Raw genomic sequence first — 20,737 nt, forward strand, 5'->3', positions numbered from 1 at the left:
TACACCATGATCAAATGGGATTTATCCCAGGGATGCAAGGATTCTTCAATATATACAAATCAATCAATGTGATACACCATATTAACAAATTGAAGAATAAAAACCATATGATCATCTCAGTAGATGCAGAAAAAGCTTTTGACAAAATTCAACACCCACTTATGATAAAAACTCTCCAGAAAGTGGGCACAGAGGGAGCCTACCTCAACATAATAAAGGCCATATATGACAAACCCACAGCAAACATCATTCTCAATGGTGAAAAACTGAAAGCATTTCCTCTAAGATCAGGAACAAGACAAGGATGTCCACTCTCACCACTATTATTCAACACAGTTTTGGAAGTCCTAGCCATGGCAACTAGAGAAGAAAAAGAAATAAAATACAAATTGGAAAAGAAGAAGTATAACTGTCACTGTTTGCAGGTGATATGATACTACACATACAGAATCATAAAGATGCCACCAGAAAACTACTACAGCTAATCAATGAATTTGGTAAAGTTGCAGGATACAAAATTAATGCATAGAAACCTCCTGCATTCCGATATACTAATGATGAAAAATCTGAAAGAGAAATTAAGGAAACACTCCCATTTACCACTGTAACAAGAAGAATAAAATACCTAGGAATAAACCTACCTAGGGAGACAAAAGAGCTATAAGCAGAAAACTATAAGACACTGATGAAAGAAATTAAAGATGATACCAACAGATAGAGAGATATACCATGTTTTTGGATTGGAAGGATCAACACTGTGAAAATGACTATAATACCCAAAGCAATCTACAGATTCAATGCAATCCCTATCAAATTACCAATGGCATTTTTTTTTTTACAGAACTAGAACAAAAAGTCTTAAAATTTGTATGGAGACACAGAAGACCCCGAATAGCCAAAGCAGGCTTGAGGGCAAAAAGCGGAGCTGGAGGAATCAGACTCCCTGACTTCAGACTATACTACAAAGTTACAGTAATCAAGACAATATGGTACTGGCACAAAAACAGAAATATAGATCAATAAACAAGATAGAAAGCTCAGAGGTAAATGCACACACCTATGGTCAACTAATGTATGACAAAGGAGGCAAGGATACACGATGGAGAAAAGATAGTCTCTTCAATCAGTGGTGCTGGGAAAGCGGGACAGCTACATGTATAAGATGAAATTAGAGCACTCCCTAACACCATACACAAAAATAAACTCAAAATGGATTAGAGATCTAAATGTAAGACCAGACACTATAAAACCCTTAGAGGAAAACATAGGAAGAACACTCTTTGACATAAATCACAGCAAGATCTTTTTTGATCCACCTCCTAGAGTAATGGAAATAAAAACAAAAGTAAACAAATGAAAACCTAATGAAACTTCAAAGCTTTTGCACAGGAAAGGAAACCATAAATAAGACGAAAAGACAACCCTCAGAATGGGAGAAAATATTTGCAAATGAATCAATGGACAAAGGATTAATCTCCAAACTATATAAACAGCTCATGCAGCTCAATATTAAAAAAACAAACAACCCAATCCAAAAATGGGCAGAAGGCCTAGACATTTCTCCAAAGAAGACATAAAGATGGCCAAGAAGCACATGAAAAGCTGCTCAACATCACTAATTATTAGAGAAATGCAAATCAAAACTACAATGAGGTATCACTTCACACCAGTTAGAATGGGCATCATCAGAAAATCTACAAACAACAAATGCTGGAGAGGGTGTGGAGGAAAGGGAACCCTCTTGCACTGTTGGTGGAAATGTAAATTGATACAGCCACTATAGAGAACAGTATGGAGGTTCCTGAAAAAGCTAAAAATAGAATTACCATATGATCCAGCAATCCCACTACTGGGCATATACCCAGAGAAAACCATAATTCAAAAAGACACATGCACCCCAATGTTCATTGCAACACTATTTACAATAGCCAGGTCATGGAAGCAACCTAAATGTCCATCGACAGACGAATGGATAAAGAAGATGTGTTACATATATACAATGGAATATTACTCAGCCATAAAAAGGAACGAAATTGTGTCATTTGTTGAGATGTGGATGGACCTAGAGACTGTCATACAGAGTGAAGTAAGTCAGAAAAACAAATATCGTATATTAACGCATATATGTGGAACCTATAAAAATGGTACAGATGAACCGGTTTGCACGTCGGAAACTGAGACACAGATGTAGAGAACAAATGTATGGACACCAAGGGGGGAAAGCTGCGGGGGGGTGGGGTGGGGCTGGTGTGATGAATTGGGCGATTGGGATTGAAATGTATACACTGATGTGTATAAAATTGATGATTAATAAGAACCTGCTGTATAAAAAATAAAATTCAAAAAAAATAAAACAATCCTTTTACATGTCACTAGGCACTAACTAAAAATCAACAGAATAGCACAGTGAGTTGGCATACGGCTTTTAAATTGTTTATTTAGTTATAGGTCATGTTATGTCAAATCCCTTTTGACAAAAAAAATATGTGGGCTGTGCAATAAGTTTTTGGTTCTGCTATAATTTTCTTCTTGCATTCTAGACTTCACATAGTCTTAATTTGTTTTACCGATCACTGCTTTTCATTTGGAATAAGCCAATGTGGGTAAGGGAGACCAAAAGGGAATTAATAAGTGTTAAGATAGCTTGGTTTTAAGGTTTTGGTGCATATTTTCAAGACATTTTCACAGAACATATTGCTCTCAAGTTAGAGTTAAAGTGAAACTTTCCATTAGGATAATACAGAGGATAACATTCTCTCAGGAAAAAGTAAGAATTTTAACCTTTCCTCTACCAGGCATCTTCCCTCAGGCACTGAGCCATCCAAATACATGGGGAGAGGCGAGGAGACTTCAAAAGTCACAAATATATTTCAACAGCTAATTTTTAGCAAGTGTGGCAATGAGATCTTTCCATTCTCCTCTCTTCTTTGTGATGTACGTAGGAGTGAGTAGCTGCAATAGTGATTCTGGCTGTTGCCTGAAGTAGTTCTGACACAAGGCCTCAGTGTTACATATCACGTACATCCCACAGTCATAGCTGTTTTGTTGAGCAGGGGCTTTCTCTTCCACAAAGGCCAATTTGTCTCCTTTTCTGCCTAAGAAAGCCTCTAGTTTCTCTGCTACCTGCTTTGCATGGACTGAGTTGCTCCTACTATGAGAATCATAATGAAAAAAGCTATTTTTATCTTGGAGATAAACCAACAAACTCCAATGGGTTCCCCCAGCTGCCTGGTTGGAATTATCATTGATGGCTAAAAATACAACTCTCTTGTGAGGGAGGTCCAAGGGTTCAAGGAACATGGCGATCTCTGCTGGGTTGCCAGTGCACTTGATGAACTGGGTGACTTCAGGGCTGATGAAGCAGACATGGTCAGAACAGTCATGAAACTGACTGTTGGCAAAGTACTCAAAGGCAAACCCAATAATATGGTCATTGAGCCAGCTTGGAGGATCCAATAGTGAGACATCTGATTGCCGCAGTAGACTGTCCATGTAACTCAAGACTACTGGGTCCATCTTGTACTGACCAGGGCTGCTCAGAAATTCCAGAAGCTGAAGGAGAGGCAGAAGACAATATTTACTGTTGAATATGATACTTGGCTGTAAAATGGGGATCATAAATATCAACTACTCTTACAAGGTTTTGGGTAAGGATTAAATATAACTGTAAAGTGTTTAGCAACAATGTCTGGCTAAGAGTAAACACTCAAAAAAACCCTCTAGCTTATGTGCTTTATGTTAACAATTAGTTAGAATGAAAACTTTGGAAATTCTGCATCTGAAATAGTAAGCATGGATTTAAAATCTCCTCTTTAAATGCAGAGATTGGTTAAAATTATAACTAATGTTTTACCAAACTCTATAGCATTAACCATATATTTGGCCCTTTAATGAATATGCATGATAAGAATGGCGAATTGTTTTTATATTAAAGATGAATTTTCAGGGCTTCCCTGGTGGTGCAGTGGTTAAGAATCCGCCTGCCAATGCAGGGGACATGGGTTCGAGCCCCGGTCCAGGAAGGTCCCACACGCCGTGGAGCAACTGGGCCCGTGTGCCACAACTGCTGAGCCTGCGCTCTAAAGCCTGTGAGCCACAACTGCTGAAGCCTGCGTGCCTAGAGCCTGTGCTCCGCAACGAGAGGCCGCCGCAATGAAAGGCCCGCACACTGCAACGAAGACTGGCCCCTGCTTGCCAAAACTAAGAAAGCCTGCGTGCAGCAACGAAGACGCAACTCAGCCAAGAATAAATAAATTAATTAATTTAAAAAAGGATGAATTTTCAGAGTCCAATTTAAATGTTACTAATTACTAAGGGAAATAGCTTCCATTTCAAAATTAATTTTCAAGAGATAAGATAAAATATTGCTTCCTCATTCCATAATGGAAAGTGACAGTGAATAGAGTAGTTAAAAGGAACTGTAATTTCAAGAACAGAAAATCATGAGTAATACAAATGAAATTCATTCCTGATTCTGCCCAGTTATGAACATGAGTGACAGTCTTTCCCATCTTTAACCTCAAGGGGTAAGACAGAGACTACAGAAATTCTTCGGGCACTGAAAGGTAGTGTGGCACAGGAATCATGAGACCTGGGTCTAGCCCTAGCTCTACCACTGATTTGCTAGTATCATCCTGATTAAGTCATTTAATTGATTTTGATTTTGTCCTTGTTTTTGGTCATCTGTAAAAAGGCCCCAGAAAGTTGTAGAAAAGGCCAAATAATTTTACTCGAAGGTATTAAAAAAGTATAAAATGTTGTACAAATAGCATTTATGTTATTAATTGGATGATATTAGTAAGATGATTGGACAATCTGGATAGAGCTCCAAACTAATCAAAGGAAATGAGGCTTGGAAACAAATATCCATTCATATTACCTTGTTCAAACAAAGGCATGACTAACTTAGAGTGGGAGCAAGACAAGTCATATAGTAAGATTAATATGCTCATGATCACCTGAGGTAAGGTGCTAACAGAGACAAGAAATGTGATAAGTGTGGTAATATTTGAACCTAACAGAGGTCACTGCTATGCACTCACTTGGCAGCATAACAATATTTCTAAAAATCATAAAGCAATAAACTGTCACATGCAGATTGTGAGTACAAAGCAAAGCATATTGTAAGACAGTAACACTGCTATGAAAGACTGGGCTAGAACAGTGACATCAATTTCATCAATTCTGGCCATTAGACCAGTTATTTTACCACTTGGTTACACTATTAGAACAATAAAATTTTGGACACAACCATTTTCATGTAATCAAAACCCTACAAAAACCCATACAGAAAAATAAATATACCCCTGAAGAAAAAACCTCAAGTAATGAGGTAGCTGGGAAGCACCAAAGACGGGTTTTTTGTGCATACAGTGTATCATAATATGAACTATTTCAGAAGTAATACAAGGCTGTTGATGAGTGTGTATATCAATCTGTATAAAATAAGATGGCATGAATTAAGATTTTCTTAAGAAGAATAACCTCAGCACAGACATAAACTGGAGCCAGGAATGAAGTTAACGAGGCATAGAGTACACTTGTTATGGGTGGGCCACAAATTTGGCTCTTGCCTTTTGGCAGCTAACCAGAGAGTGTTAAGTTAAACATTCACAATGTCCATAAGGTAAAAACAAAGCAATTGCTCTGGAGAGGTAAAAGCATTCTTTGCATTAAGGTCAGACAGATTTCTCTCAAGGAATTTTCATAAAAGACATGGTGTATTATAATGAATGTCCCATAATATCCTTATAAAAGATGAAACAGTTTCAGAGGACTGTTTCTTACAATGATCCTTAATATCCAGCCTGATGGCAAATGAGCAAACAGCAATCTAGTAAAAGCAGCTGTGGGAGGCTAGGTGCTCAGCTGGCTGCTGCTGTAACTGGATTTAAGAATATATGAGTATGAAAAGGGAATGACTGCATGTGCATCGAGCAAGGCTCCCTGACTCTCCCCATCGTGCCTTCAATGACTATGAGGAGTGGTAAGGGCCAGACTGTACTGCCTGGCAAATACCTGGAGACCTGCTCTCTATGCTGACCGCTGAAATCAGACCCACACCTTAATAGCAAACCCAACTAGGGGTAGAAGCCCATAAGAAGAGTGCCTGAACAGACAGGCATCTCACCTTGGAGGGAGTGTCTACAGGCAGGGCCAAGATTTTCTTCAGAAAACAATTTTTGTGTTTTGTTTGTTTGATTTTGAAAACATCCAACATACAGACATTGGGTCAATCAGGACTTAATTCTATTCCATACAGCATGATTGCAATAGCTTAACCTCAACAATTCTTTTTTTTTTTTTTTTGCGGTACGCGGGCCTCTCACTGTTGTGGCCTCTCCCGTTGTGGAGCACAGGCTCCGGACGCGCAGGCTCAGCGGCTATGGCTCACGGGCCCAGCTGCTCCGTGGCATGTGGGATCTTCCCGGACCGGGGCACGAACCCGTGTCCCATGCATCGGCAGGCGGACTCTTAACCACTGCGCCACCAGGGAAGCCCTAACCTCAATAATTCTAAAGCAGATGGAACCAGACTGGCCTTTGGGCAAACCACCTTGGCCAAGAAAATGGATGCTAAACTTCATATCGGAAGACTTGAAATTTAGACTCCATTATGTTAACTCATTGGCTACATGATCATAAACAAACTGCTTCATTTCTTTAAGACACAGTTTCCTTTTCTGTAAAGTGAAAATATTAATACATGACCTTTACCAACGGGTATTTGTCAGTATTTAATGAAGAAACGTAAGTAACTAATACTTAAAAAAAATATAAAAGTAGTATTTCCAGATATCTACTGGGTCATCAGGAAATTTATATCCTGACAACTGGTAACTGTAGTGATTCACACTGAACAAATGTTTATTGAGTGTTTCCTATGTGCTAGGGGCTAGAAAATCAGAATGGGGATAAGATAGTCATAGTTCCTACCCTCACTGAGCTTAAGCCTATTATGCTATATAATGAATACATAATGAATATATACATCTCTTTTAGTCAATAAACACCTATTGAGTACCTAATATTAGGTGTCATGGGAGATACAAAGATGTGTAAGGTAGCTTACACGCAAAGAAGAAGCCCATAAGCCACAAATAAAATGAATGGGAATTCAAAAGAGGGAAATGGATGGAGAGCTCGGATCAGGAAAGACTTCAAGGAGAAAGTGGCATAAAAGTGGGCTCTTGAAAGGCAGGTAGAGTTGCACGTGTAGAAGGGCATTAAGAAGGCAGAGAGGCAAGGAAAGTGCCTTTAAGTGTGTAGTCCAGTTTGTCTGGAATGAAGTGGGAGTAGGGATGTAGGTGAAGGCTGGAGGAGGATTATCAGAAGCTAAGTGTTGATAGACTGATTTCCAAGTGTAAAGTGTAGAACTTATACTGGAGAAAATGTGGAGCCATTAATGGCTTTGTCAGTGCTTTAGGAAGATTAATGATTCAGGCATAGTATACAGGATTAACTGGTAGGGAGAGAAATTGGAGGTAGAGATCAACTAGATTTTCATTGAAAGTAAAGGTAGGAGGACATGACCTAAACCAGGTGAAATGGTAGTAGGAGAGAGGCAAGGAGGAAAAGATATTATAGACAGAGTATCAATAAGGGATCAGAGGAGGGTAGATAAGAGAGAAGAATTAAGAAACAGTCTGGAAGCTTTCGTTGGAGTGACTGGAAGAACAGTGATCCCATCATTAATGGAGTAAGGGAAAAGGAGATGGAAGGGGACCTAGCACAAGACCCAGGAGCCATTTGGAACCATCCTAGGGTTATATCCTTTCTATATAGTGAGCACTGTGCTTAGCATATCTGAGGTACAATAAATGTTTGTCATATGAATGAACCCTTTTAAAAAGGGAGTCAGAAAATACAGATTAGGAAAAAAGGGAAATAAGGCATTTTAAGATTTTTGTTTTGTCTGTAACATCCCCATTTTTGCTTTGGTTTTGTGTCTTGTCTGTTTTTTCTCTGTTGATTAGTAGTAAATTCCTTCAGAATTAAGAGACCTATGTATCTGGTCCTGGTGGATGGTAAGGAATATTGGGGAGACAATGACCTCCTTATAGTTCTATTTGTAAAATCCTACAAAATATAGTATAGTCATTTTCACAATGTTGATTCTTCCAATCCAAGAACATAGTATATCTCCCCATCTGTTTGAATGAAATTAGAACACTCCCTAACACTATACACAAAAATAAACTCAAAATGGGTTGATTAAAGACCAAAATGTAAGGCCAGACACTATCAAACTCTTAGAGGAAAACATAGGCAGAACACTCTATGACATAAATCACAGCAAGATCCTTTTTGACCCACCTCCTAGAGAAATGGAAATAAAAACAAAAATAAACAAATGGGGCCTAATGAAACTTAAAAGCTTTTGCACAGCAAATGAAACCATACAAAACAAAAAGACAACCCTCAGAATGGGAGAAAATATTTGCAAATGAAGCAACTGACAAAGCATTAATCTCCAAAATATACAAGCAGCTTATGCAGCTCAATATCAAAAAAACAAACAACCCAATCCAAAAATGGGCAGAAGACCTAAACAGACATTTCTCCAAAGAAGATATACAGATTGCCAACAAACAAATGAAAAGATGCTCAACATCACTAATCATTAGAGAAATGCAAGTCATAACTACAATGAGGTATCACCTCACACCAGTCAGAATGGCCATCATCAAAATATCTACAAACAATAAATTATGGAGAGGGTGTGGAGAAAAGGGAACCCTCTTGCACTGTTGGTGGGAATGTAAATTGATACAGCCACTATAGAGAACAGTATGGAGGTTCCTTAAAAAACTACAAATAGAACTACCATACGACCCAGCAATCCCACTACCGGGCATATACCCTAAGAAAACCATAATTCAAAAAGAGTCATGTACCACAATGTTCACTGCAGCACTAGTTACAATAGCCAGGACATGGAAGCAACCTAAGTGTCCATCAACAGATGAATGGATGAAGAAGATGTGGCACACATATACAATGGAATATTACTCAGCCATAAAAAGAAACGAAATTGAGTTATTTGCAGTGAGGTGGATGGACCTAGAGCCTGTCATACAGAGTGAAGTAAGTCAGAAAGAGAAAAACAAATACCGTATGCTAACACATATATATGGAATCTAAAAAAAAAACATGGTTCTGATGAACCTAGGGGCAGGACAGGAATAAAGACACAGAGGCAGAGAATGGACTTGAGGACACAGGGAGGGGGAAGGGTAAGCTGGGACGAAGTGAGAGAGTAGCACTGACATATATACACTACCAAATATAAAACCAATAGCTAGTGGGAAGCAGTTGCATGGTACAGGGAGATCAGCTCGGTGCTCTGCAACCACCTAGAGGGGTGGGATAGGGAGGGTGGGAGGGAGATACAAGAGGGAGGGGATATGGCGATATACGTATGCATACAGCTGATTCAATTTGTTATACAGCAGAAACTAACACAACACTGTAAAGCAATTATACTCCAATAAAGATGTTAAAAAAATATATAGTATAGTTTTATATTTTGGAGCCAGGAGGCTTTGAGTTCAGGATCTGACTTTACCCCTTGCTATCTGTGTGACTCTGGACAAGTTATTCATCCTCTTTCCTGGCCTCATTTTCTTCATCTGTAAAAGGAGGTAATAATAAAACCTGTCTCTCAAGAGTTGCTTTGTGAATTAAAAACACAAGTGAAAAGACTCAGCACCTTGTCTGGTAGATAGCAAGCTCTCAAAAAAAAAATTGTTTCCTGCCCTGTTCTCTATATATTTGCGGTGGTAATAATGGATCTTAAAGATTTCTTGAAAATAAAGCATCTGTTTGTCTCTTTACATAAAGCCACAAAGTCACCAAGGATAGATCTAGCCAGGGCATGACTCTGCACTCTTGTACTTTACCTTTGGCATAAGCAGAGTGAATGCTAACTCCAGAGAAAAGCAGTCTCTCAACCTGAGTGAAGCGTGCTGTTAATGTGTTGTCAGCATACACAAACCTTGTGGTTATCTTCCAACTTCTGTAGCTAAATGAAGTGAACACTGAATTCATAGTATAGAGCACTTCCCAAATATTTAATTTTAACAAAAGGAAGAGACTATTTTTCATATTAATCTTAAAATCCTTAAAATGCATACTACTTGAATATTTCTGTTTGTTATAAAAACAGGGAAATTAAATAAAAATAAAAATTAATTTAAAGGGAAAGTTTATAATTCAATAGGAACCATTCTGATTTCCTGCTGATATAAGGCAAGAAGCTGCAGGTTCAGTAGAAAAAACACTAGGCTGGGAGTCAGTAGACTTGGGATTCAGTTCAGATCTGCAATCAACCAGTTGTTTGACTCTGGAGAAGACATTTTAAACTTCTGGGTCTCAGCTTCATCATCTGTAAAGTGAGGTTTGGACTAGATAAATAGCGGTTCTAGCCAGGGATGCACGTTTGAATCACCTATGGAGATTTTAAAGAACACACATGATCTATCTCTGGGGGGAGGGTCTGGGCACCTGTATTTTTAAGATGTTTCCAAGTGATTCTATGATTTCTAAAAGACTCCTCTAGCTCTAGGGTTGTACAATTCTAAGCTCTAATCTTTGCAAATTTAAAAATCTTCCCTTGTGGGAAGTAGCCGCATAGTACAGGGAGATCAGCTCAGGGCTTTGTGTCCACCTAGAGGGGTGGGATAGGGAGGGTGGGAGGGAGACCGCAAGAGGGAGGAGATATGGAGATGTATGTATAGCTGATTCACTTTGTTATACAGCAGAAACTAACACACCATTGTAAAGCAATTATACTCCAATAAAGATGTTAAATACAATAAAATAAAATAAAAATCTTCCCTTCCTATTTAAAGTCTTACTGGAACAAAGTCATGCTCATTTCTTTTTTTTTTTTTTTTTTTTTTTTGCGGTGCACGGGCCTCTCACTGTTGTGGCCTCTCCCGCTGCAGAGCACGGGCTCCGGACACGCAGGCTCAGCAGCCACGGCTCACGGGCCCAGCCGCTCCGCGGCATGTGAGATCCTCCCGGACCAGGTCACGAACCCGTGTCCTCTGCATCGGCAGGCGGACTCTCAACCACTGCGCCACCAGGGAAGCCCCATGCTCATTTCTTTATATATTCTTTATGGCTGCTTTTGAGCTATAAGAGCTGAGTAGCCTGCAAAGTCTAATATATTTACTGTTTGCCCTCTTAGAGAAAAACTTTGCCAATCCCTGTTTTAGACCACTATAATGTAACCTACTGTAAATGTCTAGGCTGAATTAATTTTAAGAGCTTTTAGAGATCTAATAAAGCATTGGAGCTATTTGTTAAAATATCTTAAAGGCAGTTTCCAAGTAGATTAACCTTTAACTAGAGGTGTTACTGCTGATTCAGCTGGAATTTTTGATGAGCAAATACTTAAAAATACTAATTACAGTGGATATAAGAATTGCCTACATTAGAGATGCATAAATATTCATAAGATCAAAAATATACATGAAGTTTTTAATTAACAAGCATTTCATAAGGTATGCATCAATTCTCATAACTTCTGGGAAAATATGCCTGTTGTGGTTAAAACCACAGTAGTGAGCCAGATAAGTTTTACTGTAAAGCCCCAAAGAAAACACTATCCCAGAACTGTGACTTTTATTCATTTTTCCCCCTAATTATTCAGAAAGGGTTCCTTAAAAAAGAAGAAAAAAAAAAAGGAACAGCTTCATTCAGTTATGTTTTTAAACACTACAAAGGGCAAAGTGCAGCTATTTACTCATTTTAAGTGAAGATTATAAGTTAGTAGTTTTGAAATGCAGTTCCCCTTTCCCCTCCTCACTCCCTTCAGTTTTTGTTTTAAATTGTATCAAACTGCAAACGCTCACAGATGTGGTCTGTGCTCCTCTAACTAGATACATGGCTATGTGCCAGCAGGTATTGACAGACAAAAGCAAACAAACACACCCACACACCAAAAATCAAACATAGGCTAATAATCCCAGTGCATCTTCCTAGAGCTTCAATTTCACTAATTTTTGGGGAAAAGAGCTAAGCAATTTAATCTTAAATATTGATATTTTTATATCTTAAATACTTAAAACGTTTAAATCAGTAACTTACATCTTAATTAACATAAACATGGACATAATGTAGCATAAAATGCAAAATCAGCATAGATTTTTAAAATAAGAAATTTCCAGAGAACTTTTGCACCTGAGAAAGGCGATTTTCTATCCTTGTGGTTACAGGGTTTAGTTTATTATATCTTCCAACTTCTGTAGCTAAATGAAGTGAACACTGAATTCATAGCATAGAACACTTCCCAAATATTTAATTTTAACAAAAGGAAGAGACGATTTTTCATATTAATCTTAAAAACCTTAAAATGCATACTACTTGAATATTTAGGATTCTTAGGAACCAGATTCCCTAAAAATTAATAAAGACATGAGCAAAACCTTATGCTTTAGCAGCTTAAATGTGTATAGGAGCAAGACAATTGTTGAAGCAAATTTATTCATTTGGTCAAAATACATTTATTCGTCTTTTCTGTGTGCCAATTTTGCCTACAATAATGACTAGAAATTGAACCTAATATTATATAATGAAAATATAGACATCATCCCTGAACTTTCTATTTTCTTCATACCTCCTCTCCAATTGATAAGTCCTATTGATTCTACAGCCAAAATGTTCTGAACCTGTCCAATGGCTTTCATCTTGACTTCCATCACAGTCAAGCCCATCAACATTTCTTATCTCAATATACCCTAACAGGTCTCCTTACTTCTACTATTGACCCCTCCAGTAAATTGTTCATACAGCTGTCAGAGTAACTGTTTAAAAATTTGTCAGGTCACACCTGTCCTGTTTAAAACCCTCTGGTAGCACACTATTACACTCAGAAAAAAAGGTGAATGCCCTGCCCCAGCTGCTTACAAACACTCTGCATGATCACATGGCCCCAGCCACCGCTCCACTCTCATTTCCATCACTCTTCTCCTTGCCCACTAAGCTCAAGCCACACCAATTTTCTTTTTATTCTTCAAACACACCATGCTTTTTTTCTCCTGAGGGCTGGGGTACTAGCTGTGCCTGAACCTTCTAGTGGTTGGCTCCATGTGTTGGGTAGATTTCAGTTTAAATGTCACTTATTCACAGAGATCTCCCATGATCAGTCAAAATAAGAGGCCCCCAGTCACTCTCTTGTCCTTTAATTTCAATTCCTTGCATAGCACTTGTGGCTGTCTGACAGTTTTTTTTCATTTATTTGTTTCTTGATTAACACTCCCCCTCCCCAGGCCAAAAATGTAAGCTCCATGAGCATAGAGAATAAAGGAACTTGTCTGCCTAAACTTGTTTACCACCTTGGCCCCCTGGGCCTAAAACAAAACTTGTCGGGCAGACAATAAATAATAATTGAAGAATAAATGAATGAATAATGGAGTATGGATCTTCACATGATATATATCATGTTCTGCAGAGAAATTTTTACCTTTATAGAGTCTTAGAAGTGTAAAGGCCTTTACTATCCCTTCTAGTCTAACTTCCTACTCCATGCAGGAATTTTTCATTTCTGCTCTCAGGGAAAAATGTGCAGGAGCCTGGCTTACAACTAGCTGTGTAATACTGGAGCAGAAACAGATAAATCGATGCAACAGTACAAAAACAAATCCATGCATTTTAGAAATTTTAAATATGATGATGAAGACATTATAAATCAATGGGAAAAGTTTATGGATTGTTCCATTTTCAGTGAACACTATGTTCTATAGCAGTGCTGTCCAGTAGGACTTTCCGTGATGATGGAAATAAATGTCCTTTATCTGCAATGTCCAATATAGTAGCCACTAGCCACATGTGGCTATTGAGCACTTGAAAATGGCTAGTGAGACTGAGGGACTGATTTTATTTATTTTAATTAATTTAAACTTAAATTGAAATAGCTACATGTGGGTAGTGGCTACTATTTTGGACAGCATAGTTCCATAGGATTTCATAGGTATTTCTGGAAAGAAAAAAGATTATATGGTTAAGTAAGTTAGGGAAATGCTGCATCCTAAAACTCTGTATTGTTGCTTTTTGCACAAGCATATTAGAGGCTACGAGAGGTTCTGCAATAAAGAAAATTAACTTTTCTTGGTCTGATTTTTTTCCCAACTCATTTGACCAATGAAATCCTTTTTGTGTTTGTTTTGGTATATTATCTATTAACACCTTATTGTCTGTGCAGTGAAGTTTGGGATATGCTAATTGGGTAATTTAATAAGTGGCACTGGAACAAGTTGTTAATCATTCGATTAAAAAATGAAGTGAGATCCCTACTTCAGACCTCATATCGAATTATATTTCAGATGGAGTGAAATTTAAATGTTAAAAAGTGAAACAAAAATATTAAAAGAAAATAGAGCTTAAAAATACTTATACAACTGGTCAATAAACACATGAAAAGATAATCAACACCTTACTAGTAATCAAAGAAATGTAAGTTGAAGTAACATTTCATTTTTTACCTGTCAAATTAGCAAACATGTGGAAAACTGATAATAACCAGCATTGCTGAGTAACTATGGGAAAATGGGCATTCTTATTGTTAACAGAAATGTAAACAAATGCAAGCTTTTTGAAGGATAATTTGCCATTATATTTTAATATTTAAGAAATGTCTATAGGTAGGTATTACACTTTCAGAAATTTATCTGAAGGGAAACATTAGGATATGTGCAAAAATTTAACAGGGATGTTTACCACAGCAATATTTATAACAGAAAAATTGGAAACAATCTCAAAGTTTAAAAGAGGACTGGTAAATTTAAATAATAGGATTTCCATTCAATGGAATACTTTGCAGCCATTAAAAAGTGAAGTTATAGAAATAAATTTATTGACACAGAAATATGTTCATAATATGTTATGGAAAGAAAGGTTATATAAAAATCTGTACACAAATATACACAAAAATAGTCAAGAATGATAGCCATCTAAAGTTATATACAGTTTTCTTTAAGAATGGAATTTTAATACTTTTAAACTTTTTTCTTTTGATATTGACTGCTTAATTTTTTCCCCTTTCTTTTTATAATGAGCACATACCAGTAAGTACAGCTATTTTCATTCAAGAAAAAAAAAAAGTACCACCTCCCACTCTTACACTGACCTAAAAATGTCTGTTTCTTCAACTCACAGGTCTCACTTTTGTCCTCTGAAAAAAAACAGTAAATCTAATCTCTCTTCTACAAAACTTCGGACACAAAGATTTAAATATAATCTGATGTTCATTAAGATTAGATTACGTCCAACTTCTAATGAATGATTCCCTTTGCAATTTCACAAAAAGAAATCACGTCCAAGACCAAATGTGCTTTTCATGGCAGCATAAGCAGAAAAATTTTCAGGAAGGAAGTTGAAGCCTTATTTTTTGGTTTCAATTTCCCCTAATTAAACGTTTCCTTTTAATGCTAGCCTAAACCATCCAGAGATTTGTATAAAGTGGCATGTTAAAAATTACCATCAAGTTTTTACATCCCTGTTGAAGACAAAGACTATATTTTACTCAACCCTGCTATCTTCAGTGCGTGAAAACACAAAATTGTTATAAACATAGGAAGATTTCTCAATTTTATAAATTATTTATAAATTTGAACAATATTACTCTAACATGAACATTTTACAAATAGAGGAATTCAGCTCTCAAAGCAGAAAAACCATTTGGTATGATGATGATGCCTGGTAACTCTACAGCCATAAATTCCATTTGGCCCTACCTTGGGCCAGGGAGATAGACTAAGTAACCTTTTAGAATTTCTTCTGGCACTGAGGCTCTGCATTTATTGTTCTGTTACTTATTAGGCATGGCTATCGATGGCTAAGGGGTCATTGACCAGAAACAGTACTTTATTCTTAGTCTACCATTTCTACTTCAAAGGTTCCATCTATAACTGTGTCACTATTTTTTTCCTTTACTTGGTGTAAACACCAGCATTTTTTTTTTTTTGCGGTACATGGGCCTCTCACTATTGTGGCCTCTCCCGCTGCGTAGCACAGGCTCCGGACGCGCAGGCTCAGCGGCCATGGCTCACGGGCCCAGCAGCTCCGCGGCATGCGGGATCTTCCCGGACCGGGGCACGAACCCGTGTCCCCTGCATCGGCAGGCGGGCTCTCAACCACTGCGCCACCAGGGAAGCCCCACCAGCCTTTTCTTAAAATGATTTTGTTTTGCTTAAATTTTCTGAGAAATGACTTAACACAATTGGAAAATCTGAAGTGACTAGGGCTGTAAATAGTGTTTGGGGAGGACACTAGATTTAATGAGAGGTCTAAGATATTTTACAAAAGAGTAGACAGAATTTTACTTAGTATATAGCTAATATATCCTAGCTGATAAGATGTGGTCAAGCTAAAGTTATAATCTGCCTGGTTTCGTAAATAATCACTGTGTTTAGCCCACAGTAGCTATATACAAGCATTTTGTTTGAAAGAGTATAAAAAAACCATCATCTTTTATTATTTGTCTTCTAGATTTCAAAGCCTGGTAAGTTATTTTTTTCATAGTTAAGAGGTAAATTGTTATTACAAACTCCCATTTAATGAGTTTAAAAAATGTGCTTGGTGTATAGCAGGTGCTCAATAAATATTTAATGAACAAATGGAAGAAACAATGAATTTCTGTTTTACTGTACTGTGCTGACAGGAAAACAGTGTCTGATGGGACCCGATTATGACATAGAATTCTCTTAGCAATTTGTCTTTAAATGTTAATTAATATGAATACTTGTGAGTTATCTGACCAGGTCTGAACTATATATTATTAAGTAGGACTAAACATTTCCAGCAACTATATATTTTAGCTGCTAATATAAAGTGCCAAGTTGCTGCAACAAACAGTAGTGGGAAAATTACAGCCAGCTAAGGCCAGATATCCACAACCTATTGTTTTGAAGGAATTTAACCTATCACACTACTCTGAGAGAGCATTTATTTATTTTTTGGCCCTCAGGGAAGGCAGGCCTAGAACGATTTTTAAACCTACAATATAGATGCTCAAAAATAATAACTGTAACCAGGACAATTTTTTTCAGTATCATGACTGTGTTCTAGTGCTTTTATAACAGATGAAATGTGTGAAAGTGTAGTCATCTAATTGGAAGCCAGAGAAAGGAACTTCCAGAGATTTTCTGTAAGTAATAAAAATGCTTAAAATCTCTCATATGTGTCAAGTATTCTCTCTACTTTAAGACAGACCTATTCCCCCCTTCCCTAAAAAAGGAGACAGACAGATGAAACTCAAAGTCTACATAAACTTGACTTTCTATCTGTATTGAACCATATCATTACCCAAACGGTCTCCAGTAGGTAGATGGACAAAGTGAATATAAGCTAGTCATGCTGAAGAAGGTAGCCTCTCAGAGAATCTGGTTCAGAAAAGTTAAGTTACTTTACTCATTTGGATTAGTAATACTTGGACCTCAAATTCAATTTTTTGAATAATATGGTTAAAAAAGCACATTATTTGGAGAGTAGCTGGGATTTGAGCAGTAAGTTTTATATAGTCTGGCAATGGTCAGTTTCCAAAGAGATGGGTTACCTGGGCCTTGAGGACTTCCTTTTTGTTTACTAATGCATTTTACTCATCCAAGAGGTTTAAGGAATTGGCAAGAAGAGTCTGGACCTTAAACAGTCAGAAATTTAGGCCTTACAGATGTAGATGGAATTTAACCAAGAAAGGCCTTAGCAATATCTAGAAACCTAGATAAGTGGTAAAGCCATTGCTTATCAGAAGTTCTAACATTATAATTTATAACATAAAAGAATGGGCTAGCTTCTTGACAATGTAAACTGCTAACTGATCTCTACACAGGTGTGCGTGTCCTTGTTGAAAGGTATGTAATTCAGTCCAATCTTTTTCTTTAGATTGGTCACACTGGGAAAATAAAGGAACTTACCAGACTCTTTGGAGACTGCTTTATGATAAAATTTATTTTTTTAAAAATTTAATTATTTATTGGTCTAGTCTCTTCATTCCTATCTTTTGACGATCTAACCTATACATTACTGCTACATTATTTTTCAAATAGAACTCTAGTTTCATTATTCTCCAAATTTTTAAACATTTCTCCATTGTCTACCAAAATTAAGTACAAACTACAGCATGGCATTAAATTATTTCCATAAAAATAGCCGCAACCTTTCCCAATTTATATCCTTGTACTTCTCCCACATACACAGCCACAAGCTCAGTTCTCCTGCAGGCCCAAATTATTAGGCAACAGTGGAGTCGTAGTGGTTACTGCAACTAAGGTACAGGAAAAAGTGAAGAGCCAGCTCCCCACTCCCACTCCAACTGAGAGGTTAAGAAGTGAACACTGCTCAAGTACCCTTCTGAAACACAGACTTGATCTGTCATGCTCTTGCTTAAAACCATTACAGTAAGCTTTTTATAAATCTAGAATCCATGGGCCAGGAGGTGGCTAGAATTAAGGGTTCCATGAACTTGGATTGGGGAAAAAAATTGCATCTTTTCAATAAACTCTAGCTGAAATTTAGCATTTTCTTCACTAAGTGTAGGCAATAATCCTCAGTGGTATTAACAGTCCCTATGTCTTTATCACCATTAGAAATATATTTTCATATCACATTAAAGTTCTTGCAATTACCTCAAAATATAATTTATACTCATCACTATTTTGAAATTACATAATTAGACCTGCTGCCAGATGTTATTTAATGTGTAAGGAAGCACATATATAACTACATCACACATTTGTTTTAATATTTTTAAAACTTTCAATAAAAATAATTTCATTTACATTTCTATGTATTTTACTTTATACATTTAAAAACATTATTCTGAGATAAGGTCCACAGGCCAGGCTGCCAAAGTGGTCCATGACATAAAAGAGGTTATTTTATTTTTACCTTTGTTATTTATACCTATTAACTGCTTATAGTATATAATCTAAACACTTTAGCATGGAATTCAAGGCTCCTCATTAACTGTTCACACCCACTTTATCATCTCTATCTCTGTCCCACCCCTACTTTTCATACTAAACTCTATAGTCATACCAGACAATAGTGACTCTCTCTTATCTGGTGGCAGATAGGTTTTTGAATTAACCCTAGTTAATAGACAGTAGCCATGCACTGGCTTGGGCTTTGCCTTACCCAGACCTTCTCTGCCTGCCAAGTGAATTCTTTTAAAGGTCTGTTTTCCCTAATACTACGAGGTCCTAATAGGGCTGAATCTTTAATCTTTCTCATACCTAACGTAAATGATCAATGAAATGAATATAAAAGACAGATTCTAAATTGGCAAGGCACTGTGTGTAGTAATAATCTCTAGGGGAGTGAAGTTAGCCTCTGAATCTCATAAATTCGCCTAGCTCTGATCTTTTTGGGGATAGAAATGAGGAGGCCCTTGAGCTCTAAGGGTGGATCCTAAGCTGATAAATCTTGGATGGAGGGTAAAGGGAGGGAAAAGAGAGCAGTAACTGAGGTGGATCTGATTAAGACTGAAGGATGGAAATGTGCTGAAGGGAAAGGCAGGAGTGACTTCTCCCATTTCCCAGAGCAGTTATTCAAAACTATCATCACTCTGACCAAGCGTCCCATTCCATCCCTAACTCTCTCTCATCAAATGACTCCCATCTTAATGTTACAGAGTCAACTCTATCAATCTTCTGCCTTCCCCTACTTCCCATCCTTTCCTTTGCTCTAGTTTAGTGGTTCTCAACCCACAGCATTAGTCACCAAAGGAGTTTTTTAAAATGAAACACTGATTCCCGAGTTTGTTTAATTGGCCTCAGATGGAGCAACTGCATTGGCTTTATTTTTAAAAAGCTTCCCAGGTGACTCTAATGTGCATACAAGATTGAGTTCCACTAGTGTTCTTGGTTCTGTAAGTTAGCTATTCTCATCCATAAATTGTCTACTTCTCAGTTCCATGGTACACTTTTATGCCTAAGAGTTTCCCATCTTACAAGAACACACTGTTGCGGCCCACACACTTGCCCCTCATCTCATCTCTTTACAACGATGTTTCTTTAAAGGGTGGCCTACACCTGTATGGTTTTTACCAGTTATGTTCTATGAATTTTTACTCTTCCAGCCAGTACTGGCATATGATTTTGTACTCGTCATTCCCTCTGCTTCTATCTCCTCTCATATTTCTTTGACCAGCTACTGCTCACTAACCTTTTAACACAAATTGAGTGACCCAAAGGTCACCTTGGAAAGGGTTTCCTCAAGTCCTTCCTCTAGTCCTTCAGGCTCAGAGTATCCTGTGGGTTTTTTTTTTTCTATTATATATTTACTACCACTGCGGATTCTCTCATCGTCTCGACATAACAGAGCGCTTCAGAAAGCTGAGCCTGTTTCATTTGCTTCTGACTTTCTGGAGTCTAACTCCTGGAAACCACTCAGTGAAAAAACTCTGAGCAATGAATGGAAAGAAAGACTAGGAAACGGAGGTCTGGGGCGGGGAAATGAGGGGGAGGGCGTGTGTGTGTGGAAACGGGGTGGGGAGGGCTAACGGGGTGGAGCTGAGAACCCTGCGCCAAAACTGGGGAGGGGGCAAGGATACCCTAGATCTGCGTGGGCGGTAAAGCGGTCCCCGGCCCAGACACACCAACCAGCAAACCCAAGTGGGAAGCAGGCTTCTTACCTGCCTCGGACCTCACCACCCCAACCAGCCTTCAGGCGGCTCTCTATTGGCCGGAAAACGAAAGCTACGGTCGCAAACCCAGAGTTTTCTACCCCAACAT

The 20,737-nt window shown here is 37.8% G+C and overlaps 1 protein-coding gene across 1 annotated transcript; it reads right to left on the reverse strand.

The window, feature by feature from the left end:
• Nucleotides 1–2,417: 2,417 nt before the first annotated feature.
• Nucleotides 2,418–20,696, reverse strand: SENP8 (SUMO peptidase family member, NEDD8 specific). The gene is made up of 2 exons (XM_032622679.1): nucleotides 20,638–20,696; nucleotides 2,418–3,552 (listed from the first exon to the last, which is right to left on the reverse strand). Exon 2 carries the CDS (start codon nucleotides 3,514–3,516, stop codon nucleotides 2,878–2,880), a length of 639 nt encoding a protein of 212 aa, XP_032478570.1. The 5' UTR covers nucleotides 3,517–3,552; nucleotides 20,638–20,696; the 3' UTR covers nucleotides 2,418–2,877.
• Between the last annotated feature and the right edge of the window lie 41 nt (nucleotides 20,697–20,737).

The sequence above is a fragment of the Phocoena sinus genome, chromosome 2 (genome assembly GCF_008692025.1).
Source record: "Phocoena sinus isolate mPhoSin1 chromosome 2, mPhoSin1.pri, whole genome shotgun sequence".
NCBI lineage: Eukaryota > Metazoa > Chordata > Mammalia > Artiodactyla > Phocoenidae > Phocoena > Phocoena sinus.

Excerpts from the sequence above, each read along its gene's own strand:
- SENP8 (XM_032622679.1), bottom strand. The coding sequence starts at position 3,516 with ATGGACCCAGTAGTCTTGAGTTACATGGACAGTCTACTGCGGCAATCA.